This window comes from Hakea prostrata, chromosome 1, assembly GCF_041222555.1.
Source record: "Hakea prostrata isolate BN-2017 chromosome 1, UWA_Hpros_2, whole genome shotgun sequence".
In the NCBI taxonomy this organism is placed as follows: domain Eukaryota; kingdom Viridiplantae; phylum Streptophyta; class Magnoliopsida; order Proteales; family Proteaceae; genus Hakea; species Hakea prostrata.
Window position 1 is genome coordinate 61,696,705 of NC_142600.1, and position 12,165 is coordinate 61,708,869.

At 37.9% G+C, this 12,165-nt stretch overlaps 1 protein-coding gene across 1 annotated transcript; it reads left to right on the forward strand.

The window, feature by feature from the left end:
- The first annotated feature begins 4,075 nt into the window (after positions 1-4,075).
- On the forward strand, positions 4,076-11,539 carry LOC149029310 (ras-related protein RABD2a). The gene is made up of 8 exons (XM_089141477.1): positions 4,076-4,294; positions 8,103-8,175; positions 9,705-9,752; positions 9,867-9,914; positions 10,433-10,504; positions 10,601-10,756; positions 10,871-10,974; positions 11,197-11,539. Exons 1-8 carry the CDS (start codon positions 4,281-4,283, stop codon positions 11,291-11,293), a joined length of 612 nt encoding a protein of 203 aa, XP_088997603.1. The 5' UTR covers positions 4,076-4,280; the 3' UTR covers positions 11,294-11,539.
- The last annotated feature ends 626 nt before the right edge of the window (positions 11,540-12,165 follow it).

Consider the following 12,165-nt stretch of genomic DNA (forward strand, 5'->3'; position numbering starts at 1 on the left):
CTACTAAGAAATCCTGCAAAAGGCGCACCGTCTTATTAGACGGTCTAATCCATCTGAGCTACTGTGATTCACCTGTAACTACAAAACGGACTTTCAGATGGCGCGCCCTATAATTGCTCCACAATCACAATGCTCAGATGAATTGGTCCGTCTGATAAGAAGGTGTGCTGTCTGAGAAGAAGGTGCGCCGTCTACTTCACCAGGTTCAAGTTGGCTTAGGGGATTCGGATTCTAAAATTTCTTGCAACAAAAACAATAGTAAATGATCCTGAACACTAAGATCCAATTAGTGCATCCCAGCCTCCCTCCCCTCCCATTCCAGCCCCTCTCCCCCTTCCCTTTCCCCTCCATTGCAGCCCCATATAGGCCCCTCCCTACCTTGCAGCATGCCCAAGAAACCACCCCCACCCCTCCTAAACCCTGCAACCCCCTGCCCTCTTTTGGATCTTGCAGTAGTAATAGAACAGGAAAGAAAAGAAAGAAAGGAAGAAAGAAAGAAAACCAACCCATACCCAACCCCAGACTCTCCTTTCAGCTCTACAGTAATTTTGGTATCTCAAAACCAACCCATATTTTTTTGTTAAAACCCTAACTTATTCCATACCTCCTTTAGAAAACCCTAACACATCCCATAAGTTTTGTCAACATAAACATACACAAGATTCCTCTCCAAACTACCCCATAGAAAGTTTATATAGAAAGCCATAAACTTTCCATCATCCCCAAAACCATACCAAACCAACCCAGCAATAAAATCCTAACCTTTGATCATCTTGCCAAGTTGATTTTCAACTTTCGTTTTGTAAGATATAAATGCCTTTCCGGCCTCATCCTTTGATTTGAGCAAATATATCATGGTATATCTAGAATGATCATCTATGAAGGTGATAACATAATTGTGTTTCCTCCCCTTGACTCATATGATTTATAGTCACTTAAGTCACTATGGATCAATTTCAAGAGATCACTCTTTCTACCCATAGTCTTGTGAGGCATTATGGTTAACTTAGCCTCCACACAAGTTTTACACTTCTCCTTGGGAGATTCCACCTTATCGGTGATCATTCCTAACTTGTATAGTTTGGTGATATATTTCACACTACTATGACCTAACCTACCATGCCACAAATCATAAATATTGAACTGAACAACAAAGTAAACAAAAAAAAATGTTAGACTTTTCAATTACAACATTTGAAACACTAAGAACAAACACTAAGGAAAACATATTTTTAGTTTTTTCCCCTCTTGAACCTACAATCTTTTTTGAAATGGCCAACCTTTCCACGAACAAAACAATCCAATTTCTTCTTCTTAGAAGACTCATCATAGTCTTGATGACTTTTCCTCTTCTTATTTTGCTTGTTGGTTTCCACCAAGTTTGCTTTTAAGCGACTTTCTCCAAGGTCTTTTTCATCTTTGTCTTTGAACCGGTTTTTTTCTTCAATTTTGATCTTTACAACCAATTGATCTAAGGTCAATTCTGTCTTCTTATGTTTCATAGACATCTTGAAAGCATTCCATGAAGGTGGAAGTTTCTCAATCAAGGCACTAGTTACAAACTCTTCATATAGGACCATTTTCTTTTTTGCTAGTTTCCCAACCACAATTTGAAATAAATCAATTTGGGTGGATATAGTGTCACCATCTTTCATAGAAAAATTTAGAAAGCTAGCCACTAAGTATTAAATCAAAATCTTCAAGAGAATACTTCTTAACCAAAGCATCCCAAATTGAATAAGCATATCTAATGAACTATACACATGGTATAAGTCATTAGATAATGCATTCAAAATTCGATTCTTGCATTGGTAGTCCGCTTGAATCCAAGCCACCATTTTGCCCTCCTTATAGGATCATTACTTTTTTCTGGCATGGGTTCAGTCAAGGCAAATGTCACCCCAATTTGGGCTAAGGTAAACAACAACATTTTGCCTCCACCGTTTGAAGTTTTGACCTCCAAACTGTTTGGTTTTGTTAAACTCAGTGACAATCCTCATCTTACCCAAATCTTACCAAAATCCGGGATAGGATCTGTCACTGTTGGAATTACATTAGTGGGGATTGAATCATGGGTAGCATATAATGGATTTTTCATACCATCTCGGCCAACGAATGTGTCGTCTCCTTGCTTGTTGACATTTCCTTCAACAGTATTGTTTGAAGGATCTCCTCTGGTGCTAACTCCATCAACAACCTCAATGTTGTTGTTCTCGTCTTTGTTGAAATCTTCATCTCCAAGACTTGCCATTGGATCTTTCAAAAATCAATTACCTTAAACTTGTTTTAAGGTAATTGTATTCCAAATTTTACAAAACACAAAAATGAAATTGCAATACAATTGAAAGATGAAGATCCATAGCCAATCTGGAGAGCTTGATGTTGAATCGAACGAACCACAGCTCAAAGAGGTTGAGTCACACCTTGAGTGCTGTCTTAAGGTAATTGATGCACCCTATTACTAAGGGTTCTTCGCATCACCACCTCCAAGATAAAACAACCTCTAACTAGAAGATGAAGTAGTTATTCTAGTCCCTTCAAGGAGCCAAAAGCTATAACACAACACTTAGATCAACTCAAAGAAAGAAATTAACTTTGTAACACAAATAATGCAAGTGTGAGGAATGTCTCTATTACACACCACATGCAAGGAAGAGTTGGGTTTATATAGGCCTAAACCACATCTTACACCCTTTGAGATTCTCAAGGCAATGAATTGGGTCATTGAATCACAATGACACACCTCCTCACAAGGGGGGAGAATCAATTCTCCACTAATGGAGAATCAATAGGCTTGTCCCTCCTCCACTAATGAGAATAAACCACATTGACCTAATCTCCCCACTACTTGGAGAATAAACTCTCATATTCACTTTTTTTGAATGAATTGGATTTAATCCATTCAAAAACCATAACCCCACTCATGGTAATGGCTATGAATGGTTATAAAGTTGAAGTGATAATTGAAGATCAATAGTTAGAATTTGAGTAAATTTCACCCTACAAGTAAGCCCACCTCATCACCATGATCAAGACCTTTAAGACTCATAACCAATGTCAAAAAAAACCTCATAACTAAGGTCATGAAGGACCTCCTTTACTCATGGTGCCTCATTACCACCCTTATCTCATGGGTCCCACACACAAACAAAACAATTAAATAAAAGAAATGCAAAAACTAATTTTGAAACTTAATATAGATTTTAATATAAAACCTAACAGATTGTTTTATCTTCACTGAGTGTCCTATTAGTTAGGAACTTAGAACATGATTCTAGAGTCCAAATCCTTTCCAATTACGTTCTCTAGGATATTGAGCACTGGTTTTCCCTTGGTTTGCCTACCTAATCGATGTATGTATGTTGTGGACTATTTGTCTTGTTTTGTTGTCATACTATCTCGACGATACAAGATTGAGCCCCCTCGATTAACTCAGATCCCTCAATTGAAGGTCATTGACCTGGTTTAACCAATGATTCAAGATCGAGCCAGAATTTTTACAATACTCAAAAATACGTGAGAAAATTGAATTTAAAGGACAAATACATTCCAACAATTAATTATAAAAAATGGTAATCTCAAATTATTTTTTTGAGGATAACACGTAATTTCAAATAAAAGATAAAAATAATTTTCGATCTTTTACCATTTATTTTTTCCTCTAAATTAAAAAAATTCTCATTCATCTCTTCTCCAATTGCAGGGCCAACCTTACCATTGGCCCTTCTTAGAAGCAATTCCACGAAAGTATCTCAACAAGTTAGAGATCCTGCTCTTCGAAGAATTTGGATCTCATCGAGTGAGGGAAACTTCTCTCCAGTCACCCCAATGATTGACGTAACAAAACAAATTCCAGCTGCAAATGCACTTTGCAAGTAACTGGAGAGAATCCTTTCCTTTAGACGTTTTCTATTTAAATAATGAATCAAGGGCGTAAGGGTTGTGAGTTGTGATGTGTCAAAAAGTCAAAAATGACAGATATCAAAAAACATAGGGGTATTTAAGTAAATTAAGTTATTCCCTTATTTTAATTTTTATCATTTTATGTTCACCTCTTTCTTCTCTATTTATATCGTCCGACCTTCACGGCCTCCAAAGACTCTTCTTCTTCTCTGGTTTTTTGTTTAGTTCGAATCCACTTTTGATCAAACAGCTCTCTTTCTCTTCACCTTTAACGGAGAAGATTCGGATTTCGCTTCAAATTCGTGCCGGAGAACCAGAGGAGTCCTTTCTTTCGCCGTCGTTGCTTGTTGTTCAGTTCTCATCAGCGCTATATAGTCATGAATCAGGAATAGTAAGTTCCACTAATCCTGTATAGTCATTTTTTTTCTTCAAAACCTTTAATTTGTGATAAATTTTGGATTTTCTTAGACGTCTTGCTTCACTTGTTAGGGATATCGTTTCAGTTAGCGAGATCTATGATTGTTGCTCTGTGGAGGAATTAGATTTGTTCTTTCTATGTCTTTTATTGAAGATCTATGTTTGTTCGCCCTTGTTTTTTTGTTATCGAAGTGCTTATGATTTTTTTTTCTTGTTTATATTGGGAATCTTAGAGGCGATCTGGATGGAAAACTAAGATCTTTGTGATGCGTTTGTAAATCAAGGGATTCGTTTTTATTGCTTCTGTTTGTTATTATTATGGTTGCTTGTTTGCTTTTCACTTTAAACATTTATGTTTCCTTCCTTTATGTTTCGGCCGTCATGGCTGACGTTGAATCAGAATAATCTCCTCTTAGGTGATCTAGACCCTCAAACACCCACTGATAGCCTCAATTTCGGATGAGTTAGCGGTCCTCTTCTAATTTTTACCCGTGTTCTCTCTTCCCTAGGTTCTCATAATGCTCAGTATCCATTCTCTTATTCTTGTCATGGTACTGCCCCTTGCTTATATGGGAGTCCTAGGAATTGTTACTTATTGTGTAGATTTCACTTGTCATAGGTACCTTCCGAACCTTTTTCAGAAATACGGCAGATGTGAACTGATAGCAGAACCACGGTTGGTAGCCTATTGATCTTCTCACTGGTTGGTGCTTCTCCTATTACATATACGGGTTAGACTAGGGATTCAGCTTCGGATATTTTGGATATTAGGATTTGCATGGCTGAAGCACGACTAGTGTATATGTATGACACGGTGTAGACGGAATTGTGATGCTAGAACCAATCCCGACAGTCATCTGCTTTTATAAAAGCTGTCTCCCAACCCCTTACTCACTTGAAACTCACTTGTGATCTTCAGTCAGCGTTTTGATTCTTGCTTGCATTTGGTTCAATGTTTATAATTGACAAACATAATGGATGGAGGTGTAGGCTTTACTGAGATGATGAAGGTTTTTTAATAATTACCTTTACATAAACAAATATTCTGGCTGTTCTATTCAGAATATAAATTTTCCATTGACTTAGATTCTATAGCATCTTTCCTCTCATCTTGATATCTAATCCCTATTTAGTGCTGTTATTAATTTCATGATCCATCATATGCCATAAAAGACCTTTAATATAGGGATGTAACAGAAAGACATTGAAAAAAATGGCTTCTTTTTCTTGTTTCAATCTCAAAATTACGTTTGATCATCTAGTATATAGGAATGAAAGATACCATTTTTTGTTTCTTTTTAATTGAGGCCAGATTTGGTATGACTTCTATTTCAATTTCAAATTGCTTTCATTAAGTAGACAGCCACTAATTTGTTGGTCATAGCTTAAATCTGTTTTTTCTGCATGTATTTCAGAATATATAAAAAAAACCCCCTTTGGTAGTTCGATTTCTGAAGATAGATTCATCATAGCTATTTGGGAGGGGGTGGTGTTTGTAGTGGATAGTGGCAATGTCTTGGTGGGTTAGTGGTGGTGAGTCTGGTGACATTTGTGGTAGCTGACTAGCTATGGTGGTGGCAGTGATAGTGGCGACGGTGATGGTCATAGGAGGTGATGATGGTGGTTGTTGTGGTGTCTGTGGCAGTAATTGTAGCAGCAGAGGTGGTGGTGATGAGAGCATTTGGGGGAGGAGGATAGTGTGTTCATTTTTATTCTGAAGTTACTGCCTTAAACATCAAGTTAACCATGTGCTCGTTAAAGAGCAAAGGTGAAATGAAATGAAACAATAATTCTAAAGCTGCTACTTGGCTATTGATGTGAGCCCAACTTTAGGGTTTGGGTTTATTGGAAGAATTCCTCAGAATTGAGGGATTGCCCAGGATAAACTTCTTTAGACCAGCAAAACAATCATCTAATCGGATAATATGGTTAATAAAGATTGGTATCTAAATGTGGAGGTTTTGGGTAAGGTAAGGTTTTAACAAAACTAGATGGTGTGGTGGGGGAAAAGTTTAGGGCTTTAACAAATTCCTTATGGTTGATCTTGAGTGTCTAATATTATTCCAAAGGTTGATAGAAAAGAAGGATGAAATAATGTGTGATCAATATGGGTTGGATCTTTGAGAAGGATCTCTTCTATTTCTTCCTTGACTTGTTCTTGTTCTTTCTCTTTCTTTCTTTCTTGTTTCTTTCTCTTCTTTTCTTTCTTCTTTCCTTCTTTCTTTCTTTTTCTTTTTCCTGTTTTTCTGTTTCTGGTTTGCTGCAAGGAAGAAGAGAAAGAGAGAGAGAGAGGCCAAGAGGATTACACGGGGGGGGGGGGGGGCAAGGAATGGGGGAGGGGCTAGAGTGAGTCATAAGAGGTAGAGGAAGGGTTAGGGTGTTGTGGGGTCCTAGGGGAGCTGCTGCCAAGGTGCGGCTGCAAGTGGGAGGAGTTTTCTGGATGTGCAGAGCAGGGAGGGTCTTGCGGGGGTTTGGGGAGGTGAGGAAGGGGCTGGGGGTTGCTGCAACTGAGGGGGAAGAGGTAGGGGAGGCCTGCGATGGTAGGGTAGAGAAGGGAAGGGGGCTGGGGGTTGCTTACTTGGAAACTTACTGGAATTTCTGGAAGAAGAGTGCTAGAGAGATTGTTGTTCCTGATCTTTTAAGAACAGTCTTGACTTTAAATCCTCTGTGGCTGTGGCCCCCTTAACAGGAACCATGGTCTTGAAGTCAATTAGTCTTGTTCAAATAATCATTACAATGAAAGACTAGGCTATTTATAGCCTACACTAAAGACTTAAGACTCAAATAAAGAAACCAAAACTTGACTCAATAAGGGTTTCCTTTCTACAGTAAAATATCAACCACATAAAATAAAGGACTCATCTTGAAATAAAGAACTCATCTTGAAATAAAAGATCTAATTATCCAAAAGGAATCTTAATTTCATGTAGATTCCAGTCAGGACTCTCTAAGTTTGACCAAGTGTTTTGACCCCAAAAACTTAAGAACTAACCCTTGAGACTCCAATCCAATAACTGAAGATAGAGCATGATCCTTGGATTGAGGGCTTTTAACCAGGCCCTTCTTGAGCCCCAGAAGGGCTGAAAAAATTACGAAAATACCCCGAGGGCGTTCGGGCAGCTTGAATTGGACCTTTTGGGTCTGGGTTTTGGCCCAGATACTTGGGAGGTGGGGTAACCCTATTCACAGCAGCTCTCTCAGATATTTTATTCTACTTGGCTTCTCTTTCACTGAAATAAAAAAGGGTGAAGCGGTGCCAGAGGCTTCTGCACAAGCAATGTCCTTTGGGGGGGGGGGTGTGTGGCAATTTTCCTACCATATGCAGCAATTTTTGCTGAAAGGCTGTTTCAATGCCCAGGCCTTAGGTTACAACTCCCCTTTCGCTGAAATAAGGTTGAAAAATCAAACCAAGCAATTTTTAAATAGAAGTCACCTCCCAAAGTTTTTAACAGAAATCATCACAAAACAGTCTTACACTGAAAAGATTTCTTGACTTTTTATTTTAAATAATGACATCAAAAGGATGTAATAGGTTGGGAATATTGTTCAAGTCAAAATTACATTGGGTTGTCACATGTAGGAATAGATGATCGTCAGTTAATGAATTGTTTTTCTTTTATTTTACCAATGTAAAAGGATTTCTTCGTTAGTATTATTCTTTCTCATGACATCAAAGATTTAGCACAGTTTGGAAAATTGTTCAGGTGAATGAACTGTTTTATTCTGCTACTCAATTTGCCATTAGGATTCTTATATCATGAGTTTTTTTCTTTCTTCTACAGTGATTATCTGTTCAAGCTTTTGCTGATTGGAGACTCTGGTGTTGGCAAGTCATGTCTGCTTTTGAGATTTGCTGTGAGTTCAGATCACGATTTGCAATTTACCTTTTCTAATTGTGTTCATTTTCAATTAGGAGATTGCTTGAAGCCTCTGGTCACATCTTTTAATATGCAAGATAGATCAGCATGTCTATCATCACAATCCAATTGAAAGATTAAGAGATCTAAGGACAGGAAAAATGATTTTGTGTCGTTAATGTTAGGACTTAGGAGTGGGTTAAGTATCATTATCTGTCAGGTGTGCATTGCAAGGAGTCGTTATTTCATTTCTATTTTCCCCCTCTATAGTTTAAGTGGTTAAACTATGGTGAAATCCATCTCTCCTTTTGGCAGCCAATTTTATTTACTCTGCTGAAGACGCTTGTTGGAGACTGATGGATAAACCAAGATATATATGTAACCTGCCCTAAACTCAGGTCTGTTGATTTTAGTGTAAATGCAGTTTAGTTGGGCTCCAATCTGGATGGATCTTTTTGTTTTGCAATATCCCAACTACTTTAAAATTGACAGAGTAATTATAAATTAATACTATTAATGCTACTCTCTCTCCAAAGCAAGTGCCATGGTTTTGAGCATTACTTTTTAATTCTTGGTGCATTAGTGCTATCAATGTTTTGGTTTTGATCACTGATGTAATGTAGTGATGATTCTTTTCAAATCAAAATAGAAGGTTGGCCGAGATTTTCCTTAATGTAGCTTTTTGTCTTACCATTTTATGCTTTTCATTGGTTAGTATGGAATCAAGCCAATTCCATTTAGGTATCACATTAGGCTCTCTTTGGTGTGATTTTAATATCTTTTGAAATTGACTTCTTATATTATGTCAACAAATCAGTTTTTGGTGAGTAAGTTGAAAAGAATGTAGTTGCATCAGTCGAAGTAATTTTGTAAGTAAGAAACTCATTTGGTAGCTTTTATTTCTGAGAATAGATTTTGTTGTGTTCTTCCTCTCTTGAATTGAGCACATCCTATCAAACATTTCCCTTGGATCCATGGATGTTAAGGCGACAAGGTGAGGCTAGGCAATAGAGAGGCAACAAAAACCAAAAATGGACCTAGGCGCCTAGGCAGACGCTTTGACAACCATGCCTGGATCATTAACTTGAAAACACTTGCTGTTGGGAAAGTTAGATCCATGCATTAAAACATAAAACTGTTAAAAGTGGAAGCAACTACATTCTAAATCTGGGGAAAAAACTGAAGAGAGTCATCATTTTGTATCTGATGAAAAGTAGCATACCTTATCTCAAATTTAATGAAGTTATCCTTGAAAAGGTTTTTGTTTTTCTTATGGTTTCCTTGGAATGTGTGGGAACATGCCAATAGATGTTCTTTTCTGTAAATACGTTTGTGACCTGTGATTAAGTGAAAATGATTAAACTTCGTTAGGTGTGAATATGAGATGATTTCATTCATCTTCTTATTGATTGTATATGTGTTTGTTATTTGATTTATCGTTTGAGAGTTTTATACTTTATTTTAATTCCCAGGCACATGGACGCTTGCTTGTCTTTGCATAATCATCTTTCCATTTCTTGAATGCAGGATGATTCATATCTGGAGAGTTACATCAGCACCATTGGAGTTGATTTTGTAAGCAACTGTTACTTACCGTTACCTTACTTCTTGCATGCATTTTATTTTTCTTTTCAATTTCTCTTTTGGATTGAGTGCCAGTTCTGATGGTTATTTTCACTTTGGTTGTAGAAAATACGTACTGTCGAGCAGGATGGGAAGACCATTAAACTTCAGATTGTGAGTTTTTGATCGGTGTTTTTCCTTTCATATTACCCCTTACCTTTCTTGCGTTATCATATCTTTGCATACATCCTGTTAAGGCCCCTTGTAGGGATTGATCCTTGCTTCCTGGTCCAATGTGGCAATCCCATGCTTGCTAGTTAAACAAGACTTGTATAGTCATGCAATGCTCATCTGATTCAATCAACAGATTCATGTTGGTCAGAATTCCAAGAGATTATAATGAATCTTGCAGCAGTTTAGTTTTAGCTTTTATGAACTGGCCATTCTGTTTTCCTCCACTGGCCATGAGATTTCAGGGCATCCAATTTGGGTTAAGAAGGTGATAACCATATGGTGCACCTTTGCCTTGTAAGTGTTATGTGAAGTCTATTGGGATGCACTTTTCCTCCTTGCAATTTTGACATAGTAGCCCTTTCCCAAGAATGTTGTTTGGTTGTCCAATACCATCATCTTGATTGTCTAATTCAAATTTTGATCATTTGGTTGTCTACTTGGTTTTCTGGTCTATACAGTGGGACACTGCTGGGCAAGAACGTTTTAGGACAATCACTAGCAGCTACTACCGTGGCGCCCATGGGATTATAGTCAGTAATTTCTTTGATCTTTTCAGTATATGCTTGCATTACATTGAGGATTCATCTTTCATCAGCAAAGTTGCTTCGTGTTTGGATCTTTGGCAGGTGGTGTATGATGTGACGGACCAGGAGAGTTTTAACAATGTCAAACAGTGGTTGAATGAAATCGACCGCTATGCAAGTGAGAATGTCAATAAGCTTCTGGTTGGAAACAAGAGTGACCTTACTGCCAACAAGGTTGTATCTTACGAGACAGCGAAGGTATTATGAGGAAAAGGGGGGGGGGGGGGGGAAGACACCAACCGTTCCTGCTGTGTGGCCAGCCTCTCTAATTGAATTTTTGTCACTGACTGTTTTTCATCTCCTTTTCTGAAGGCATTTGCTGATGAAATCGGTATCCCATTCATGGAAACTAGTGCAAAGAGTGCTACTAATGTGGAACAGGCTTTCATGGCCATGGCTGCAGAGATTAAGAACAGGTATCTCCTAGCATCTATCTGACTCGTGGTTGCATCCTGGGTTTTGGCATGAAAAAGAGCATCTGAACAGCTCTAGTCTTTTGTCATTCACTGTGATTTGAATTCTGAGTTGAGAATTCTGCATCGTTGTTTCTTTTATTTTTCATGAGTATGTGTGAATGCTGGGTTGTTTGACCTAGAAGATCCTAATTATCACTCCATCTCATATTCAATTCTTTGCAGGATGGCAAGCCAACCTGCCATGAACAATGCCAGGCCTCCAACGGTGCAGTTCCAGGGGCAACCTGTTGCACAGAAGGGTGGGTGCTGCTCTTCTTAGACAAGTATTAGTTTGGCACCTGTAGTGTCATGTCTATCAGTTTGCCCATGACATGTAAGACTAGCGTTCGTTTTCCTTACACTGCTTGAATTACAGACTCTTCCCCTCTCAACCTTTTTTTTTTTTTATGATATATATGTCTTCACTCGTCTGAGATATGTTGCTAAAAATTCAATTCTTTTCAGATATTTGATTCAAGAAGGCCTGTACAAATCAGGATGTTAGTCAATTTTAGTATTTGATTTGTTTGATTTTATCTCATGTGTCGTGCATCCCTCTTTTGCAGACGGTGTTCTTTGCTTTAAATTTGATTCAAGTGTTTAAAAAAGAAAAAAAAAATGTTGAGGCAAGTGCCCAGATGACATTAATCGGCTTTTCTGTGCGTGTGCGTGTGTGAGAGAGAGAGCGCTCAGGCCTCAGGGCAGCCTTTAACACCCTTCACCTCATGTTGGATGTCGCTGGCAATTCGTATAGAACTTCAATAAACGTGAACTTAAAACTTGATCTTGATCAAATTTAGTTACAGAGGTTGGTCTGTGACAATTTATACATTAACCACCCCTGAAAACACTTCTCAATTGTCAAATTAACTAGTAAAAAGAATTTATGTTAAAATATTTTATAAATCAATAAATATAATTTGCAGATCGTTCTCGTAATCTATGATCTACAGGTACATTGCATCTGTTTGTTTACCTTTGCATAACCGAAATATTATTCTCTTCCACAGTTTTGTGGCATGCATCATAAGTCATTTTCCTCTTTATTGATGAAAAATTATAGGGTATTTTTCATCTGGACCCCCTGAGATTTGGTCCATATCACTTTTAGTCCAAAAAAAGTTCTTCTTTGCATCTGGCTCTCCTGTGATT